We start from the raw sequence: 21,849 nt of genomic DNA on the forward strand, positions 1-21,849 counted from the left end.
CTACAGTAGTACTCCTCCTTTGTTTTTGCTAGGCCCACAGCTGATGTATACAAATTGGCTCACAGCAACGCATAGCAACACTGAGCAAAGATTGGCAGGTTTGGGCGTGCAAATTAGTTTTTCACCTCGTGTTTCTCTCCGAAATGTTACCCAAACTTATAAGGCAGCATGTGGCAGTGGTCTACTTAAATAATTTGTGATAACAAGAACAGAATTGCAGCCCTTAACCTCCGGTCTTTATAAATGTTTGATTATTTATCTCTCTCTGAGAGCATGGTGAATAAACATGGACAGTGAAGGGTGAGGGGATCTCATTTTAAATGCAAAATGGCATGGGTTTTCTGAAGATTTCAATCTTACTTGGCATGTAAAATGGCATGTCCCATCAGGATCCCTTGTTACTTCATCGGACGTGTTCATTAATACTGGCACATGCTAGATTTGCTATGCAACATATATCTACAGCAACAGTTAGGGACACTTATTTACTTTCAAAAGAAGCTATCCTCCAAATTCCCCTTTATTCCCCCAAATGTTCATCCCCTTGTCGTCCCTTTCTACTCTCATCCATATGCACTGACTTATCTACCTGTTGGCTTTTAATGTCATACAGTGATGGAGATAAATTATTAACTACCTTTGCCCCTCTATCCCTTCATCTGTCTCCCCATTCATCCTTCCCTTGAGCTATCCACCCGCCCATGTACAAGGTGAACAGTTGCACTAGTGAAGTGTCGTGCTGTAATGGATAAATATTTAAGGCGTTTTGCATGAAAACAGGATATCCACCTTTGCAGGGAGGAAGACACTGACAGTCAAAAAATGATTTGTGGTTGCGTAGAGGAGAAGCTATTACTGCACGAAGATAACGGATATCTGTTGGAAAGTATCTAAACTAATGTAAATAACATTTCACATTGGCTCTCGTTGTTTGCATAGTGAGTATTGCATAGCAAACTTTTAACTCACCTGTAGATGAGGGTCTCGTCTGCGGTGCAGTTGTACTGTATCTGATACATCCAGACAACGTAAGCTGCAGACAAACGCCCCAAATCCCATCGGACCTGAGCTGAGGTTGATGTAACCGCTTGTACTCCAACCATCCTTCCTTCCTCCTCGTCCCCCTCCTCGTTCTCCATGCTCCCTCCATCGACCCGCTCCCCTTCGGTGGCCCTGCTATTGTCACCCTCATCATCCTCACTTCCAGCTGTTCTCCCATCGTCCACCTCTCCTCCACGTCCTGCGGCATTGTTAATACCTCCATTTTTCCCCGTGCTGATATCCGAGGAACCCGGATCAGTCCGTAAAATCCCATTGGTCACGTTCCTGTTGTTTTTGGTGTTCGCATTGTTATTCCCTGTGTTTCCGCCTGCTCCGCCCCGGTGAGGCAGGGGGATTATTTTCAGGTCCACAGTGGCAGTCGCTTCACCTGCTGCGTTTATTGCGATACATGTGTATGCCCCGTCATCCCGGGCAACTGTTACTAAGATATCCAACGTCCCATTGCTGAAGGAGCTGGTCCGGGATGAATTTGCAATGATGCGGTCATCTGGTGAAACCCAGTGGACTACTGGCTCAGGGTCGCCAATAGCTCTGCATTTTAATGTGGCTCGCTGGCCCTCCAGCACCCACAGCTTGTGAGTGTGACGGGTGATGAGAGGTGGTTCACAAGTAAACTCCTCCTCAGGAATCGACCAGAAATATCTGAGACAAAGGGAGATAAAAGGGGAAAGCAGAATCACCTTTTTGGCTAAGTACGGAAATTTGTCTTGTGTTATGCTTTCAAAGTGGCATTGGCAGATTCTTTTAGTACATTAACCTAAAGCTCTATGTGCTCTTGTTTATCATTTTAAGGGTAAAGTTCAGTAACAGAGTAGTGTATTTTCCCATTCTACTGTGCAGAACATTAATTAATGATGACAGTGATAACAGATGACAACAACAGATGCTCATTTTGCTCCTCAGTCCTTTGTTTTCATTCCATACGTTTGACTGCAGGGTTAGACTGGAAAATTCCAGCAGAGAGGTGGAAGTGTGAGGTATCAGAATGACTACAGTAATATCACATCATTGTTTCGAAACTCATTCCTTAATGCCTACCTTTGCTCCAGTTCTATTCTTGCACACACAATGATCTAATTAAGGTGTCATAAAATGTGAGGCCTGTAATTGGATGTATGCTAAAAAAAAAAAGAAGGGCTAGAGCAAAATCTTGTAGGACAGATTGGCCTTGTGACAAGGTTGGGAAACACTCGAGTATGATATTCAGTTAGACTCAATACATCATTCAACCTGTAATTATTCTTTTGCTTCATCTGACCTTGAAGAATGCTTCACTTATCAAAAAGAATAGGTTAAATGTTTGGTTCTAATTTAGACAAATGATCCATTGGCCAATTCATGATGATTACCTTCCAGCCAGGTGAGCAGGTGTGGCACACGTCTCCATGTCATCTCCACGGATAAGCCGCCGTAACCATAGCAGTTCACAATTGCAGTGCAGCGGGTTTCCACCGAAATTTAAGCTTATAACTGCATTGTAGGGGGTGGGACTTATTGCACCTGTCTGAGACCTGAAGATGACAGTAGACAAGGCCATCAGTTCACTTGCACAAATTTGAAAAGCCATAACGGAGTATTTTAATCGCTAGATTTTTAATTAATTTGACTTGTAGATGGATGCCAATGCATTTATCTTACCTCCAAGTCCAATAGCAGAACTATCTTTTTAACGTTTTCATAAACATCTTTTTCCTCCTTGTCAAGGAAGTGTGTTCCCTTTCTTTGTTCAATAGCAACAACTTTGCACATTTGTCACTCAATTTTTATTTATTTTTATTAACTTAGCTATAAAATGAGGTCTTGGCATCAGCAAGTATATAAGAGCTTGCTGCTCAAAATGAGAAAAACAATTGATTGTGAAAATGGTCCACAGCAGGAGGTTACAAACCTACTTAGGAGCAATACTTAACAGTTATATATGTTATAAGCATCTTGGAATAATTTGCTAATATCAAGGAAGAAAACAGGGCTCTGAGCTTACTTAAGCATTTTCCGGAAAATTGTCCCTTTAAAAAATGGGGCTGTAATACCTCACATGGGTGACCGTGATGACAGTATTATTTGTTGGCACTTAGTTGTCACTATTACAAAAGTTTTCTTTTCTTCAACAAAATTCCTTGCCATTACTATTTCCAAAGTTGAGAATGTACGACAAGCCCTATAAAATCCTTATTTATTTACCTTCCTCACGTGTTCCAGTCTGTCGACTGGTACGAGTGAAACCATTTTATACTGTCATGTACAATACTGTATATGGATAATTAGCAAAATAAGTAGTGTATTGAGTAATCTCTGTACAACAACATTGTCTCCCCTGTGTTTCAGTGCTAGAACGCTCCATTTAAAAACCACTTTGGTGGCTCAGTGATAGTGTTGTCTGCCACAGAATATTTCCACTAAGCCACTTCTTAGAGAAACATAAAAGACAAGCTTAAGAGCTACCTTGCAAAGAGGGGATCAGGAGGCAGGGTTCGGAGCCTGTTGGAGGTCATATCCAGTCTTGCAAGCTTATACAGCTCTCCGAAGACTCCTTCCGCGATGTGATCTATCAGGTTATGGTCCAGGTTGAGCGTGTGCAGGCTGGCCATATTCTGAATGGACTCCCATGGTACCCTGTAGCAATGAAATAGAAACACATTTAGGGAGAAATAAGAGAATATCTGTTGAACGCAATGGCAACAGTGAAGACGTATTCACTCTGATGGTTAGTGTCTGTTGTTGTGGGTACATTGACACTGTATAGAAAATTAACCCGATTAAAGGAGGAGTGTGCTGCTATTATTATAGATGAGTTTAATCTGTAAATTCTGAGCACCTCCCCGTGTTATTCTGTGGAAAATAGGAATAAACAAAGACTAATTAAGGGTGACTGCAATGACAGACAACTACAACAGATGCTTGTTTTCCCTCTCAATCCTTTTTATCCGGGTTTCACCAGTCCCATCTGTGACCCATTGCTGTTGTCATTTAGTATTCCTTTTGTGCAGACATTCACTTTAGAACATTTTAGGCAAATTAGTGTGTCAAAACTGATGACTGAGAACCAGCAAAATGGAATAAATGTGAAATAATGAATTTACTTTATTTTGGAGTCAGGTTCATACACCTACGCTGTTTTCTTTTTGTGTTCTTTTATTTTTGTTGAGTTTACTACATTGCTAAACAAAAGGGCCCACAGAGTATACTGTACATTTGCTTTGGTTCAAGACTGTAGCATGCTCAGCGCTGAGCACAAATAGAACCTGCTACCACTCAAGATCCCACATAAACAAGTTAATTAAAACCTCATTTGGTTGACAGAATATCTTGCATTGTGTAAATTAATGGAATTAGTTATCTTAATCACTTCAAGTGGAGAGGTAAAGTTGCTAAATATTGACGTTATGTGTACAACAAACAGCAGATGGCCACTGTCTTTGTCCATACAGTAGAATGTCTCTAGACAAAAGGCAAGTGAAGGCGAAGAAGTACTAGGCTTAATGATTTTGTGGTGTAGATCAGAGAAAGACGGGTGAATGAAGCAGGATAGTGTAGTAAAAGGATGCCTCTTTGATATGGTCAAAGTGATTGTCCACAAATGTTTTCATTTTGGTATTAAATAAATTTAAACATGCAGACCTTGACAAGTAACCGGGAGTCAGATGTACTTGGTGAAGAAGCCAACCAATAATATGGTCATAACTTATTTTGTAATAAATAAAGACTTTAGTCCTTGCTGCATTGCTCAACACCAGTGTCCCAGAAAGTTACCCACATGAGATCAGTTCAGGTTCCAAAGCCCAGCTCTGTAAAAGTCTGCTAAAGTCAATTTGAATAAATGTAATCTGCAGGAGACACCAGGTGTCCCGCACTTTCCCTCACAATTAAATTACACAGGTGGGCCTCCCCACGTGGATAATCTCGTCGCCTGCCTAAAAAGGGTTCTCATATGACCTGTTCTGTTTTGAGCACTTTTAACTTTAACAAAATAATCAATGATACAGGCTCATTATGTAAACACTCTGTAACCTCTCTGTAACCTGCAACAAAGGGCGAACAGCAGTTTGATAATGTGTGACTCATTAAAACTCTTTACACTTTTCTTATGGCTTGGTGGAGGTTGGACAGAGGCCAGAGAGCGCCTGTAGAGGAGACAAATGAAACATCTGAATCAGAACTGACAGCCAAAAGGTGCTGAATTCATCAACGCTGTGGGACACTATGAAGAGGAGAATAGGGGAGTGAAAGAGAATATCATCATTGTTCTGATTTATTATTTAGTCCAGAGGAATAGATAGTGATGCTATAAGAGGTCTCCATTGTCCTAGATGGAGATGAGAGGAGTGCTACACAACCACATGGAATAGCAGTGCACACTAATACACAGTGGAGTGAGCTCATCAATTCTTAACAAAATCAAAGTCAAAGAAAATTAGGACCTCATCAAAATTGATTCACTTTCAATTTCCTGAGCTTTTAGTCCTGTCCTCCCAGCCTCAGCAGATTGAGCCGGTTCCTCCTCATCGTGTTTGCTGACTCTTGCGTGATCATATAAGGCGTTTCCCCTGTGCCTTGAAAGTTTGTGAGCTGAGCTGTGCGTCTGCAAGCATATGCTTGAGATAGAGACCTGAGCACAGGGAACTCTAGAGTATTACAGAGTGTTTCTACTTAACAAAGCAGAACAGAGGAGATTGTGTGAATGTCTGATGCGTGTAGGTGCAAAACCTTACCTCCGGAGGTTATTGTAGGACATGTCAAGGTCTTCCAGTGTGAGCAAGAAGTCATCAAAGGCCTGGGAAGAGACTTTCACCAGCTGGTTATTGTTGATGATCAGGTGTTGCAGATTGACCAAACCTGCGAGGTCCCTGGGTCCAAGTGTTGTCAAACGATTACCTGAACACAAATATAGATAATATAACTTAGGAACTTGATTCATCTGAATGTTTTACCAAATTGTCAAATCCACGTAGTTTAAGTCTGCAGGATTGCGGTTATCTTTGAGTAGGATTACTGTTTTGGCTCACCATCCAGATGCAGCGAGCGCAGACTCTCCAGATCAGCAAAGGCCATTGGTCGGATCAGGTGGATGGTATTCCTCGACAGAGTCAAATCTACCAATCCGGTCATGTTGACAAAGTCAATCCCGCCCACTTCCGTGATGAAGTTGTCGGCCAATCGCAGCTCGACAGTGCGCCGGTCAACGTGCGGGGGGACAAATAATAGGCCCTTGTCAGCGCAGAGTGTGCTGAGCGACTCTGAAAGGTTTCGACACACGCAGTGGAAGGGACAGGCCGAGACCACGCCCCAAGTCTCCCCTGCTCCAATCAGAGAAGGCAGCAGGCAGCATGTGACAAGAGTCAGCCAGTGAAACGCCGGGAAAGGGACAGAGTCAGGAAGCGTTCTTTTGGTAGACCTGGGGCAGCCGCAGTGGATGAGACAGGATGAGGAGGGCAAAGATGAGACAAGGAGAGGGGGGAGAAGACAAAGAGAGAGGAAGGATGGAGGGTTGAGAGAGGGGAAGGTGGCCCTTTGTTCGGGGTGGAGGTGTGTGTGGGGCAGGTGTTTTTGTCTGCGGGGATTGAGGGGTGGGGGGACAGGCATGGTAGAACGCCTGGCAATCCACAGACCTGGAGGGAGACAAAGGGGGAGAATGGGGAGAAAGCAGAATGGGTTTAAGATGCAATCACTGGTCAGACATTGTTTTTATGAGAGAGATCTGAAGTGTGATTTTGTGTCTGGACTTCTCTGACTAGACAGAGCTGGAAAGTCTTTTCTGCACACATTCATACTTGTGTGGGCCAAGGCCTCCTCTTAAATGAGGACCACTCTGCACTAATGCCTGCTTGGTGCTTCATAGCTTAACACTTTGAGGAAAAACCATATTGAGAAGCAGTTGACCCCCTGCAAGAAATACCTTCTTGGTCTATTTCTTACATACATGTGCGCACACACACAGTCCCACGTACCGCTTCACCACTACAGCTTATTGCCTAGCAACAACATCCCAGAAGACTGAACACAGCCAGTCCCCATAGTAACAGTTACCTAGAAACCTGTAGGAGAGGATTAAACAAGTGTTATATCATCGGACGCTTTCTTAAGACCGTGGGTCAGGCAATCAAATTGGGTCACCAGCCTATCGGCCTTGATTCCACAGCAAGACTCAAGTCAAGCACAATGTACAACAGTGTTCCATTGTAATCTCAGACATGCAGAAAATCTTCCAGTAAACATACGCTTTGTGCACAGACATCCCTGAATACAGCTATGTGACGATAAGGTATCGAGATGAGTCACTGCAGCTGATTGGCATACATAATAGTTGTCATAGAGACTGTAACCTAGATACAGAGAGAGTGACAGCGAGTGTTGATAACAGTCACAGCCGCGGTGACTCTGGAGAAGAGACAGAGGATGAGGCGATGAGTCAGAGACGGACACAGAGACTAACATCATCGTGGAGAAAGACGGTTGTATTTTAATGTGGAGCAATCTGGGACCTTGCAGAGTAGAGCTTGGTGATGATGTATAATGTATGCAACCTAATACTTTGAGTAATGACCAGACATAACCGTATATCATGCTGACTTCACAGGTTGACGCAGATTGCTGGCTCAATATTTTCCATTACATGCTAGCTTAGCTCTTTCTGCATGAAACTAGCAGAGGGTTTACCATTTAGTTCAGATATTGAAGCGGTGTCGATATCAAAGTACAGGGTTTTCCGGTTTGCACTCTCCTCCCTACTACATGGTTCCCTTTGATCTATTTCCAAAATGTGAGTTATATCACTGTTTTTTAAACACTGTCTGCATTCAGAAGATAAATAAAACTAGTGCTTGAACTGATGATGAATGCTATCTAAGGCTGCCAAATGTTTTCATACAAGCAAAGTGAAGGAAGGAAATAAGCAGTGTCCTTCTTAGATGATGGGAATAGATTATATATGGATTGCTTGAGGATGGTATTATTACTTGGTGGAACATTACACCATTGGGCTTTTAGTTAAGGAGAGAAATGCAGTTTGATTTGACAGGACATAAATACAAATTGAAATTTAGGCTACAATGACTGAAGAATGACTCTTAGAAAACACTGCTTTTGTTGCTTTTTGCTACTTAACTCTAAAGACTTGATGGCTGTTTGGTTACTCTAGGGAGCTATAATGACTACCAGGAACTCGGTACCTTTTTCAAATCAAACCTAAAAATATAACTCCAACACACACTCCATCTTAGCAATGGGATAGATTGTTATTTCCTTATGTCTGGGGGGGGGGGGGACAAAGTCACGAATGCCTGCAGTGACAGCCAGTCCCCGGGGCAGTCGTTGGAAGTTGACTGCTCCTGAGCTCCTGTGGAGGCGTGCATACTAAAATGTGAAAATTCTCAGGCAAAAGTGAAATGGCGCTTAAAAATGTGTTGACTCTGTGGCAACCCCCGAAAAGCCCTAACGTCTGGTGGTGGTGTAGAACGAGCAGAGCACTTCTGTCCTACCCCCGTGCTTTGCTAATTCTTGCTCCTCAGACAGCTTACTTTACCCCCAGCACACTGAATGTCAATAGGCTCACGCGCACTCCTGTTGGGCGGTCTGTGTCTCCACTCCTTCATTTGACCTTTTATCTTTTTTCCTTCCTTTTTACTGTCTCTGCTCTGCACTTTCTCGCTTGTGCTTTCTCGTAATAGTTTCCTGCTCTTTCTCTCATTTTCTCTTATTCTTTAATTTTCAGCTCTCCTCTTTCCCCATGTGAAAGCCTTCACATTGTTTTCCTTGTGTCGTGCCTACCCACAACTTCACCCTCACCTCCCTGCTCTTACCTACCTCTCTTCTTCTTCCTCTGACTTTATTATTAGGGATTGTTCTTTGTTTCCTACCCATCTATCCTCTACCATTTATCTGTCACTGCAGTGCACCTCCCTGTGTTTTCTCTTTCACAATCCTGTCTCTCCATGCTCAACTTCCATCTTATAACCCTTTCCACCTATGGCTGCTCTGTAAATTTCTGCAGTTTCTTTCTTTGTCTCATTCCCTCTGTCTTTCTTTCTCTGTCTTGTCTGCCCTTGAGGCAACCTGAGTATGACAATGTTATCAGTCATACCTCTACCTCACCACCTTCTCCCCTCTTTTTTCCCCCCTCCATCACCACTTCCGCCTCTTTCTTTTTGTCTTGTCTTTGTATCGCTTGCTGACTCTGCTGCCCTCCATGTCTCCTTGCCGCTCCCACTCCTACTTTCACCTACTATGCACACTCACACATCCTTAGATCCTACGTGACACACATGATTTTGTTCAATCCTCTGCTATCCTCTGCCTGTCTCAGAGGCATGCTCCTTCTTGCTCTACCTTTCCTTCTTCACCTCCTTCATTGATCTAACTTTCTCACCCATCTTTCCTCCCCCATCTGCTTCATGTCTTGATTTTTCTATGCCTCCATTTTTCCCCCCATACCTCTTCCTCACTCCTTTCTACTTCCTAGAAATCCTTCTTCTTCCACTTTTGCACCTTCCTCTTCCCTTCATTGTTTGCTCTTTCTCTATTAGGGAGCAGATCTCATCTGCAACTAGAACAGTGCAGAACTGAAGCTTTCTGAGACACACACACCCCCCGATCCGTCCTTTTGATCGATCTGACCCAGAGAGATGGATAGCACCCTGTCCCATTCGTTTACACTCCTCCTATTGCTCTTTCGTTCTCTCAACCTCTTCTTCTATGCCTTCTTTCATTCTTTCTCCTTGTCTTTCCCATTTAAAGGCAGTAATCATACAAGTAATTGATCTTCACAGTTAGAGTATTTGTTACGTTGCTGTCTTTATATAGTGGGGCTTAGTGTCTGTACATTCACTCGTTTGGACACTTGCTGCTCACGTATTGCAGTAGTTTCCAGCATTCAACGCATAGGAGACATGTCACTGTGTTTTTCCAACTGCCGTATTTATGCAGAAATATTCACGAGGATGTGACACAAGTATCTACAGCAGGAGGTACCACAACATCAAGCATTTAAAGTCTTTTTCCATCAGCCTTTTCAATGTTTTTCAGTATGACAACTTTTCTACCTCAGCCTGGCAAAACTTTTTTGAATTTTGCGTCTTCATTTTGAGTAAATGACAAACTATGGAAGAAATTGAAATCTACCAAATAATTTCTCCAACTTAGAGACTTGTTTTTTGTTTGGTTTTTTTAAAGTCATTATTTAAATTTCTCAGGCATTTATTGAACTGCGCTACTGGTCAAAAATAGTTTTTGCACCTAGTATTTATCTTTACCTGCCTCTTTGGTTTATTTCTTGTGCTGCTGCAACACTTGAATCTCCCCTCTGGGGATCAATAAAGCCTTATCTTACACATTGTACTGATGCAGCATACAGGTGCAATACAGTATGTGTGAGTTTCTGCACGTCTGTGTGGACAGTCAGTATCATCAGCTAGTGTCTACACTTAATGTATAACTCTACTGTGCTTGTCTAGTGTGTGTGTTCCTGTGGATAAATTAATGTGACATACCTCTGCACTTAGCAAGCCTTCACTTGCTCTTAAGTTTGCTGCTGAGTTTGCCATTAGAAGGGAGCACACAGATGTGAGCATCCAACTACTGTAAATCTCTTACGCTCACATACACAAAGTAGCGAGCGTGGCTGTATAGCAATAATGCAAAAAGGTCTTTTGTGTCAAGCTTTTTGGGAAGGAAAAACTAAAGGGAGTCGGCCAATGAAAGATGGATGAAAGAGAGATAAATCAGAGGATGAGAGGACAGGAAGGCAGCAAGAAAAGAGATCAGACAAAGAGCAGATGAAAATCCTGTTTGTGTGTGAAAAGCGCATCACATGAAAGTGCATGTGCATTTGGCTTGGTGTTTGTGTTTTGAGTGTGTGTGCTCCTAGGCATGTCTACCGAATGAGCGTCCGCAGACGCTTAGGGTTTTTCTTTTTTCTCCCCCTTTTGTTCCCTCTATTTTGGGAAATCTCCTGCTACACTACCCTGCGTGAACCCTCAACCCTCCAGAGAGCAAGGAACAGGCGAGTGGAGAGAGCAGAAAGGCTGCATGAAGTGAGCGAGAACATGAGCTAAAAGCGTCTGTGGAAGAAACTACTCCGCACCGCTAGTGTTGGAGCACGGCTCAGAGCTGGGAGGCTGATCCTAACTTCACCCTAACTTCCAAAGTTTCTCTTTAAACACCCACCACAGCCCCCAGGAGGGTGCAGCTTCTTTTTATGAGGCCGAACCCAGCTAAATATGAGGCTGCTAATAGCTTTAGAACGATGAACCTGACCCAAACCCATGCAATTAAGAGAAGCTTTAGGCATGATTTAAAAGCTCTGTGTCTGTTTGGAAGTAGCTTAATTTCACATGGAAGACCTATTGCACTTAAAGGCTAAATTCCCTTTTTGGTCTCAGTCTTTAATTCTCTGTGGACTATTATAAATGTCAGGCCCTCTTACTCGGCAGCTACATTTGATAATGTTAAACTCTGTATGCGTGAATTTGCATGTATATTTTCGAATCTGCATATTGGCGTATGTGTTTGTGCATCCTCTCTGGCACACGCAAATGCCATTAGCCTATAATCGACTTAAATCGACTTAGGGAATGTTGCAGTGTTTACAAACAAGGGGATTTGTATTAGCTCTCAAAAGCCACTTATCACACGCACAGTAATCCACAGATCTGATTGGAGTGTGAATAGATACTCTACATGGCTTCAGTCAAAGTCACTGACAGCCAGTCACCACAGCACCATGAAGAGGGGACTACTAGGTGAGGCTAACAAGTTGAAGGAAGAAATTAATGAAAATGTTTAAAGCAGTCTCGCATAAGTAGTCTCCACACTTCATTTTAGCGCTGTACTGGTTGAATCATTCGGAGATACGGCAGGGGTTTCTTGCGTGTATTTAAACCAATCACAACCACAGCACGAAGCCCAGGAAGTGGCGATGGTGGAATATAGTGGAAGGTGAGGTGAATTCCAACCGAAATAGTGGGCCAACGGCAGGCTTCTACCCACAGTCTAATTCCTGTGAGCCAGGCTCATTTAAAGTTACGTCATTTGACTGTCGATGCATTCTGCTGATGTGCACTTTGACATTGTTTGATCTGAAAATACACACTAAGCTCTACTGGCCCAAATGCAAGGATCAAACATACACACACAGATAAATTATCCCAGTCACACTAAGACTTCCTAGCATGCACTCTTACTCATAATCCAGGCCCTTCATATTAGGTGAGCACTTGCATACAGAAACAACCGCAAGCATACCAAAACAGTCTTCCCACACAATCATAATTATAGGGAGGCCGACACATTCTCTCTCTCTCTCTCTCTCTCTCTCTCTCTCTCTCTCTCTCTCTCTCTCTCTCTCTCTCTCTCTCTCTCTGCAAGGAACAAAAGAACGCCCACATTGCCTCTTCGTGCAGCAGTCGTGTGTACTGTAAGCCCACTCATCCTTTTGATACTATCACTCCTGTGTCATTCCTCTGTCGTATTCTCTCCTCCTTAGTCATCCACAATGTATAGAAAGCACATGGAGAGGGGTAACAATATTGGATACGGAAGTGGACAACAACTTGGGGATGCCAAGAGAGGCTAACAGCATAAAATACAGTGAGGGGGAGAGACAAAGAGAACAAAATAGGAGAAGAGTGCACAAGATGGTGGATGGAGGGGGTGTGAGATTGGAGGAAAATGAAACCCAGTTGTGTGAAGAGCTGAGAATGAGTGGGAAGGAAAGAGCAGGAGTTTGAGGAAGATGGAAAGAGAGGGATGAAGAGTCAGGCTGTATGAATGTGTGTCGTTAAGCGGATGGGCAGAGAAATATGCAGAGGCGATAAACGGGTGAAGGCCGCCATCCATCACTGTCAGAGAGAGGGATGAGGGAGGGAAGAGTGGATTTGATTAGGGAAAGGGAGAGCTGTGTTAAAAATGAGTTTGCAAGGCATCACCATCATGATGGCAGGAGAAGCGGGAAGACGGCAGAAAGAGGGAGACACGGTTGAAGGATGGGAGTGAAAGGTGATGAGGTAAAGAGTGAGAGGAGGATGGGGGGGGAGAGGTTACAGGGCAAGATAATGAGTTAAGTTGTAAACAATTGAATTGGGACCCCATGACTTGACGTTGAAACCATGATTTGGCCTTCGCAGTGGTCTAAAATGGTTTATTTTAGCATTAAACTCTTACCAGAGGTCAGCAGTTAAATTAAGAGTTAATTCTGAGATAATGAGGAGCTGTGCCATAGTTGGATTTACATGTTTCTGCGTTCTGGCGTTCCAGTACACATACAAAAATTGGATAGTTAAAAGTTGGATATACTGGATTTTTTTTAGGTGGAATTGTGAAGATCAGTAGCTTTCAGACACAGGTAGCATGTAATCCTAATCTTTTGGTCGATTGTGTGCTTCTCAAAAAAGAGAAAAAAAGGCAAATGCCAGCCATTAAGTGCTTGATGTCTACTTCTTTTTCAATCTGTACAGTCATCTGTTTTTCTTTCCAGCCATATAGGCAGGGGGTACTGATGGAAAAATCTCACAGAACCCCTGAGGTAAATGGTAGGAGTGAAAGAAGAGAAATGGGAAATTGCATAAAAAAATTGAAGTGCGTTCTCTTTAAAATAAAAGGACCACAGTCTCCTCACAGCGGGTCTTCAAAATAATACAGTTTCTTCTGAAATGCTCCCATTCAACTAATTCCTCCCAAACCTCTATGTTGTTTGAGAGAGAAGACTGTGTGTGCGTGTGTGTGTGTGAGCGAGTGTCTGTATCAGCATGTGTATACGCATCTGTATTCATGACCCTCTGAATAAATCCTGTTGGAATCCATCCTGTTAGGAAGATTTTTATAATTGTTTCTATTCCTGGAACATTGTCAGATTTTTGGTTTGGGTTGTTTTTTTACACCTTTTGGAAAACGTCCACCTCTGCATCAGTTTAGAAGTTTAAATGCTTATATAAAGACGTTGTTTTTGTCTTATTGATGTGCATTTCACAGCTCTTGCGTGAAGACCATATCAACTCCAGAGTCTGTGATGTTCTTCGGAGTCTGGAAATCAAAAGTTTGCTCCTCCCAGAAAATCTACTTTTGGAGACATGAGTGTTTTGTCAGAGATGAGTGAATTTGTAGCAGAGTGCTATTTGCCACAGCACCTTATCATAAGTAAGAAGTTCTTAAAAGTATCTGTAATCTTTTAACATGGCAACACTTGAGAGAAAGCAAGCCACTCTGGTGTTTGGAGTAAAAACATAATTATATTGGTGGAGGCTTTGAAGCTTGGCTTTTTTAAAGACTTCCACACTTTGCATAGATAAGCAACCCAGTCTTTAATGAACTTGCTATGTTAAATATTGAAGTTTACCTGGGGTTCATTTTAAGTATACCTGTCTGCTCCCTAATGTGTAGAAATGCTAGACTGCAAGAAGTGCCCGATAATCTGAAAAACCAGGAGGCAGAGTTCAGTGCTGTGATTTACCACAGGCTGGGAACTGATGAACCGCGAAGACTTGTGCAATGGTGGACAATAAAATCTCAAGCAGTGAACAATAGTATTAAGTATGCCTCGCTCTCGTCTGCCATATGAATGGAGTAGAATTTTGTACTTTTTCACAGCTCACATCTTTGCCCTCCTAGTTGGCGATAGTTGTGCCCCAGGTACCACGCCCCCATTTATCTGGATTTATCTGGGCACTCACCCAGTACTAGCATAGCGACCTCTAAATGTTGTCAAGTAGATGTCCATTTTGTTGCAAATAGTATCTGTAGCAGTGGCGACCAAACGAGTAATTGCAGCCAAATAAAGGCTCTGTTGGATTTTTGCATTGCAGTTGATTTCTGATATTCAAATGGGCAGTAGTCATAATGAAGCTAAAATAAGATGACCTAATGAAACCTATGTGACCACCTGTCCAAAAGCTCAAAACCTGAAAAAAATATAATGTTCCATCAATTCTTGGACCAAACAGCTCTGAAAGTTCTCTTAGCCATTCTGAAACAGTGTTGTTACCTCTGCTGCAGCCAATCTCCCACTCCTCGCTGAGGTTTTGTAATTTTGTTTCCTCGTTTTGGAAAGCCTGCACGACTGCACAGCTTGGGGATTGAATTTTGTGGGAGGTAAATTGAATTGGCAAACAACGGAAGGGGACAATGATTTTCTTTGGCGCGTCATTGGCACAGATTGTGCCAGGGAATGGTCTTTATATGATCTGTTCATGAAGCTCTAATTTGAATTTTAAGTTTTATTCACTATGTAGTCATTATCTGCTTGAAGATGTGTGTGTGTGTGTGTGTGTGTGTGTGTGTGTGTGTATGTATATGTGTATATTATACACACACACACCCTGAACTATACTGTCACAAGTGTTTGTGTTTTGTTTTTTTAAGGCCTCAGTGTCACTTCGACTGCAAAGTGGGATCTCAGCATTATCCCTTTTTGAAAGTTCTTTAGTAAACTGTAGCAGTAGTTTCATTCTATACATCTGTAATAGTCTTACAGATGGATACAGTTGAGCAGCTAAGATGACGGGAACAGCTGAGCAAATAAGAGACAGAGTGCTGAAAACTGCTCTGGCAGCTCTGTTACACTGCTATACCAGGATGCCTTTTTACTTGGAGAGGAATCATTTTTCATTGGTAGATAGCTGTCATACTGGTGCCAGAGAGGTGGCTCAATACTGTTCTGTTGTGATGCTCCCTCACTGCAGCACAGTTCCATCTGATTAAATTGCACAGTAACATGTTTTAAGATGGGGTGCCAATAAAAACCTATAATTAATCTTATCATCTGTATGGATTGGCATCCTCTATATACACACACAAGCTTTTCTTTTTATAGTGCCTATAATCTGTATTTTTATCACAACGTATCAAATGACATTCTGCAGATTTGAAAGAGATTCCTACAGAGAATTGGCACCCGAGTCCACCCTTGGCTTTACAGAGTTTTATGGTAAGTTTCAGGACATTGTTTAGCCTCAGGCCGCAGAAGGCAGCTGTTTTCTGTGAATAAGCTCTAAAAACCCACCGTACAGTACCTGCTCAACACCAAACATCAGACACATACATACAGTTAGAGCCTAGCATCTGCACACAGTGGAGTATTTAGCATCTCAGGAGCTTGATATTTCCCACACAAGTTGGTAGCGGCTACAACCAGAGTTACTGATGAGTACTTTAAATGTGTAAATAAACAACTGTTTACTGTATCTTCAACTTCAATAGGATGTGACTGTGGTGTTCACAACTTGTTTCTGCGGCCCCCAAGTAGCCAAAAAAGCATGGTCAACATGATACATTCTTGAATGAAATGTTAGAGATGACAAGGAGAGATTTGAAATTGATTTGTCATGATTTTGAAAAATTCTTTGTCGCTAGTAAGGGGGAAAGAATGGGTTAAAGTGGGACTCCAGCGATTCATCATTGCCCTTCCATAATGTTGTGGGACTCACAAGAGACTTTTAAAAGATTTTTATATATATCTCAAAGCAGCAGAGACTGAGAGATCCTGACGTTTAGATCCTGACGTTTAGTTCCATGGGTAAAGTTTCAAACACGCTGTTGCTTACATTTACCGTAATGCAACTCAATCGTGTTTATTTTAGTTATTTTTTAAACTTTGAAAAGGTTCCTCCATAGCCACAGACGACATCATACAGCTGTTTTCACAGTCTGAGTAGTACGTAAACTGAACTAACTTCACATGTAAAGTCAGTGAAATGCCACTTTGAAAATTTTTGTTAAATTTCTTAATCTATATTGTAGCCTTCATGCTTTCAGTGAACTTGTCATGCACTCACTCATATACTGCAGTTTATAACAGGCGCGTGTTGACTTCAGAAGGAAACTGCTTTGGACTTGGTCCCATTCATGGCAGTCCCACCTGTAAGAGTTTGGAGTCTGTCCCACTGCCTGCATCAGCCTGTGTCAAACTGTGGCTGATTGGAAAATGAATGCTGCATAAATTTTGTAATTATGTTCCTGTCCTGTTAAATGTGATAGCACCATAGCTTGCAGTTTGGGCCCAATTTCAAACACTTGGGTATGAAGCATGTATTTAAGGTTCAGTCTCAGTAGACATTCATACGCAGTTTGATGCTTTAGGGGGTGTGTGTGTGTGTGTGTGTGTGTGTGTGTGTGTGTGTGGGCGCTTGTAGTCATTGACGGGTCACCCAAGAGAAACTCTTCAACTTAAACTACTTCAGTTTCTAATCCTAACTTTCTCCACACAAACGCACAAATACACATTCTCACTCCCAAACCTACAGACACACAAATACTTAAATACAGTTCTGCTTACACACACAAATTTGCCTTTGCATGACACACTATCACAAGTGTTGCAAAATAACTGACCTGCCACTCACCCTGAACATAATGCGCTTGCAGTTTTTCTCTCCCTTTCCTCCTCTTCCTGTTCATCCCTTCTGTTTCTCTCATCCCTCCTTCATCTCTCTTACTTGCTCAACCTCTTTGTCCCTACACAAGTTATGTCTTCCTCTCCTTGTGTTTCTAATTTCTGTCCTCTTTATACCTTATCTCCTTGATGTTTCTCCATTCTGTCTTGCCTCTCTTCATTCTTTCATATGAGCCTTACTTGCAACCCTGCCATATTTTCAGTGTGTGTGTTGTGTGCTTGTGTCACCGGTCTATGTTTACATAGCTGAGGCCACTCAACATAAAATGGCAAAATCCACTGCAAACACCGGTTGACAAGCAACACACAAACACACCACTTCTGAGCTGTCAACATCTCCTGCCCAATCAGAAACCCTGCGGCGCCAATTATATGGACCCTGATTGGCTAACGCGACAGAATGCAGCTTGACAAAGTGTGTGTGTGTGGCAGTTGGGTGATTCAGCAGGGTTCCCAGCTTTCTAAGGGGGGAAATCCTGAGTAATAGAGCAATTACCCAATCAGCACTCTGCATCCAGCACAGTAGGTCAATGACATGCCAACCAGGCCTCTGAATCGCAGTGATGGATTTATAGATTAATGCTACATACACACATAAGCATACACACACACACTCTAACTAAACTCCATCTTTGGGCATGTATTTCTTTTGTTTTTATTATTTTCTGAATTGCTCCTTTGGTCACCCCTCTATCTCTTCCCCTTCTCTGAAACAGGGATGTAGAGAAATGGGGACAGGCAGGCTAGGGATAAGAGGTGGGAGTAGTACAAGGACCTGTGGCATGGGGATTGAAGGAATTGTCAATGATTACTTAGTTGAGGTCTGTTAGTACAGGCATGTTTTATCACAGTGGCTACTCTCAGCCGTAATGAATCACAAACTGCACTGTAACTCACCACAAAGAGCTTTTTTTTCCCCCTGATGTGAGACACTAATAAAGGCAAAACAACACTGCGCTGCAATGAGCCTGCAGGGGAAACTGGTTTCCCTTGAGTTTGTTGATTACTGCGTCTCATATTCTAATGCTTAGCGGTGCTGATACAGGCAGGAAAGGCTCTGTGCTTTGCTGTCAGACTTAGACTAAATGTGTTGCAGACTGAGTACAAGCCGGTTTTCTTCTGACAGTCATCACCCACGTTGTATTCTGCACTATGATTCACTAGAGCTTCTACAACCTACTGCATCTGTTGAGCGCAGTCGTAATGCAGACAAACACCTGTGAGATTGCAGACTTAACAGCAGCGTTGGTTTGGATGCTACTATACAGTTGTCGGAGAGGTGTTACCAACATAGTAGCAGAAGACATCTTTGTAAGCTGATGGTTCTGATATTTGGCAGTCTTGCAAATGTCCAGAATCTCACTGAAGATTTTGTATATGTGTCTGAAAGCAGCCCAAACCACTTTCAAACCCCAGTTTCTTTAGGCTCTTCTTCTCCTTAAAGCCCTAAAATCCATCGATCGTACAGGAATAATGGCAACAGTGTGTTATTTCTCATATTGCTCATACAATAAGGAAATATTTACTGTGGTTTTTTTTACCTCTCTTACTTGCTGCTTGATTTTCTGGCGTTTTATTGACTAAATGTTGAATCAGTTAGTATGATCAAATAATAATGCAACTAATCAGTAATCAGTAGTAGCCCTGGTGTGATACATGCCACCTGTCTGCTCCTCCATGAAGGTTAAAATTAAGCCATTATCTTACTTTTTAGACTTGTAAAGCTGAACACATTGTAATTGTTGCTTGGATAGGGCACATGGCTGTTGGCGAGCACCTTTCTGATGGGACTGAACACCACACAAGTTTTGTGTATGTGTGTGTAAACCCATGCCTTCATTTCCCTCTCCATCTCCAGTATAGAGTGTTTTTTCACAAAGTGGGATTAGCAAATTAGCCAGATATATTTTTAAAAAGTACTTTTGCTAGCCATTCTCAGCCTGCATAGCTGAGTCATATTTTTTAAACCTAATATTCAAATTTAGTTTCATAGATTCATATCACAATTTCCAAGAGAGTGGCACAGTCTTTTACCGATATGTGGGTGACTTCCTAACCCTGACTTCTGAAATTCCCTGCAAGGGCCCATGGGTCCATAAATTGGCATCAGTTCTAGTTATTTCTTAAACATGCAAATACCTTGACCCCCCATCTTTCTTTTGCCTTTCTCATCCGTCTTTTCTTCTCCATGCCGTCTTGCATCCCTCATTCCCCCCCCCCCCCCCCCCCACACACACACACACACACACACACACACACACACACACACACACACACACACTCTCTTTCACAGTTGGCTCTCCCCCATTTCTCCTCCCTCCCTCAAAACCATCCCTCCTAGTTGCCGTGGTTACAGTTTGTTCTGCTCATCAGGCGCCTGCTGTGCCTAAACAGACTGTCAACAGTTTAATTACTCATCCTCTCATCCCTCTATCTTTCGTTACTTCTGTACTACACTTTTTGCTCATTGCTTCCACCTCTGGCTGGTGGAAAGGGAGTATTAGTCACTCCTCCTCTCTGACTTCCTCCATTGTGTCCCCTTTTCTTTCTTTTCCCACTTGCTACCTTTCTTCCTTCCTTTTACTTATCATCCTTCTCTTTTGTCACACCATCCCTTCTTCCCCGCCCTTCTTTCCTGTTATGTTTGACTACTAACAGTCTAATTACTCATCAGTTTTTATTCAACTCATTCATCCGCCCCGCCATCTCTCTATCCACTCATTCCTCCCCATCAGTGTGCCAGTGCTTTATTAGTGTAGTTTTTCTTTTCAGACATTGTTATTCCTCTGTTCCCTTTATCCCTACTCCCTCTTATCATCCACCTCTCAAGTGTCATCACTCGCCTTTTCATTCTTCATTACTCAGTCTCTCTGTCCTCCGAGTGTTCCTCCCTATCTTAAACAGTTAGTCTTGTAATTACTCGTCTTCATCACGCCATCGCTCTATACCTTTCAGTCCGTCATCTGCCATCCGGTTCCTTAGCTTTTGACAGTGGCTCGATGTCTCATCCTTTGATCCTTCCTCTCTTCTTTAACGGCCCAGCCTTTCATGTCTCTCCCTGCACCATTTGTCATTCGTTCGTCCATCCATTCATCCGTCAAGTGCCACCTTCCTGACATTGACCGCGTCTCACTTGTTTCAGGGTTTCAAATCTTCCACTTCTCGCCTTTATTGAAAGCTGGTTAAATCTGAAAGCTGTGTGACATCCTATCTATCATTCATCATCATCATTGATGTCTTTTCATGTGCATGTTTTCATCTTTTTCATGTAATTATCCTTAATGTCTGCAGTTTTGCACTTAGGATTCAGTTGGCCAGCATTTTCTTGTACACGTCATCAGTCTATCCCTCTCATATCCTTCCCTTTTTGGCTTTTTATTTCATTATTTGACCATTCACTTAACTCCCTCACCCGAACAGCAGTTGGCCAATCATAGCTTTGGCGTTCTCTGCAAGCTTGTGTGCATGGGTCTCTAGTAAGAGCAATGCTTTAAAGTATTTGGATGGTGGATTCTTTTTTTTTTCTCTTTTTTTATCCTCTCAAAAAACAAAAACAAAAGCGCAAAAGTGTAAGGAATGGATTATAGCATGTGTTCACAGCTAGCACATCTACTGCATGGATCCCAGCATATCAGAGTTTAGGGTAACATTAGCTGCTCTGGCCTGCTATAGTGGATTTGTCCTTATCCTAAATGCCTTTTCTCTTGGTCTCATTAAAAGTGAAGTCTTAGATAGCCAGATATCAAGTATGTAGTCATCAAGTGCACATTTAATATCCTTTTACTGGATTCTCATTTAGAAATAAATCAGCTGGAAACATTAAAAAGTCAGCTAGAGACAGCGTTTTCAGGTAAGATTAACTTAATCATTTCGCTAGCTACAGCTGATGAAATCTGCCAGTGACTGTTCACTGACTACAGAAAGACTACAAAATCCACAGTCTCACTGACTAGAAATGAGAAGCCTGCATTTGTCGACTTCTGTCTGAAATCAAGGACCCATTGTTTCCAGAGTTCAATTTCTGATGATAAATTGCCCCCCCCCCCATGATAGTTTTACTCCATTTCTATAAGTGGTCCATTCTCTTCATTTCTCTATTGCTTCATCCTCTTTCTAGTCTGTTCTTTTTGGCAAGGCTCCTACTTTTAACCGTGAGCTTCCCATCTGTTCTCGCATCTTTCTTACTGTATCCTCAGAATGACAGACACACAGAGAGCATTGACAAGATAATTCAGAAAAAAACGTTTCTGCCTCTATTTCACTGTTTGAACCATATGACACTTACCTGCTCTGTATTCTTGTGACTATCACTGGCAGTAGCGCAAAGCCAATAATAGAATTATGATTTGGTTAATGAATATCAAAAGGCCTCTTTTGTTACTCTTTAAAACGATTCACTCATCTTTTCAAAA

The 21,849-nt window shown here is 42.3% G+C and overlaps 2 protein-coding genes across 8 annotated transcripts in view; one reads left to right on the top strand and one right to left on the bottom strand.

Annotated features, from left to right (window-relative positions):
• pcxb (pyruvate carboxylase b) overlaps positions 1-21,849 on the top strand; it is a 309,482-nt gene that overhangs the window by 198,583 nt on the left and 89,050 nt on the right. The gene's annotated exons all lie outside the window — the stretch shown is intronic.
• Positions 1-21,849, bottom strand: part of LOC119912254 (leucine-rich repeat and fibronectin type-III domain-containing protein 4) — a 39,687-nt gene that overhangs the window by 13,678 nt on the left and 4,160 nt on the right. For both annotated transcript variants that reach the window (XM_038731355.1, XM_038731354.1), the window contains 5 exons: positions 6,066-6,668; positions 5,772-5,934; positions 3,505-3,675; positions 2,412-2,573; positions 970-1,704 (listed from right to left, as the gene is read on the bottom strand). In XM_038731355.1, the coding sequence (XP_038587283.1) occupies positions 970-1,704; positions 2,412-2,573; positions 3,505-3,675; positions 5,772-5,934; positions 6,066-6,642 (1,808 nt within the window). In that variant the 5' untranslated portion in view covers positions 6,643-6,668. The remainder of the gene's footprint in view (positions 1-969; positions 1,705-2,411; positions 2,574-3,504; positions 3,676-5,771; positions 5,935-6,065; positions 6,669-21,849) is intronic.

The sequence above is a fragment of the Micropterus salmoides genome, unplaced genomic scaffold (assembly GCF_014851395.1).
Source record: "Micropterus salmoides isolate LMB-PRFRI ecotype aquatic unplaced genomic scaffold, ASM1485139v1 Ms_hic_scaffold_2, whole genome shotgun sequence".
Lineage (NCBI taxonomy): Eukaryota > Metazoa > Chordata > Actinopteri > Centrarchiformes > Centrarchidae > Micropterus > Micropterus salmoides.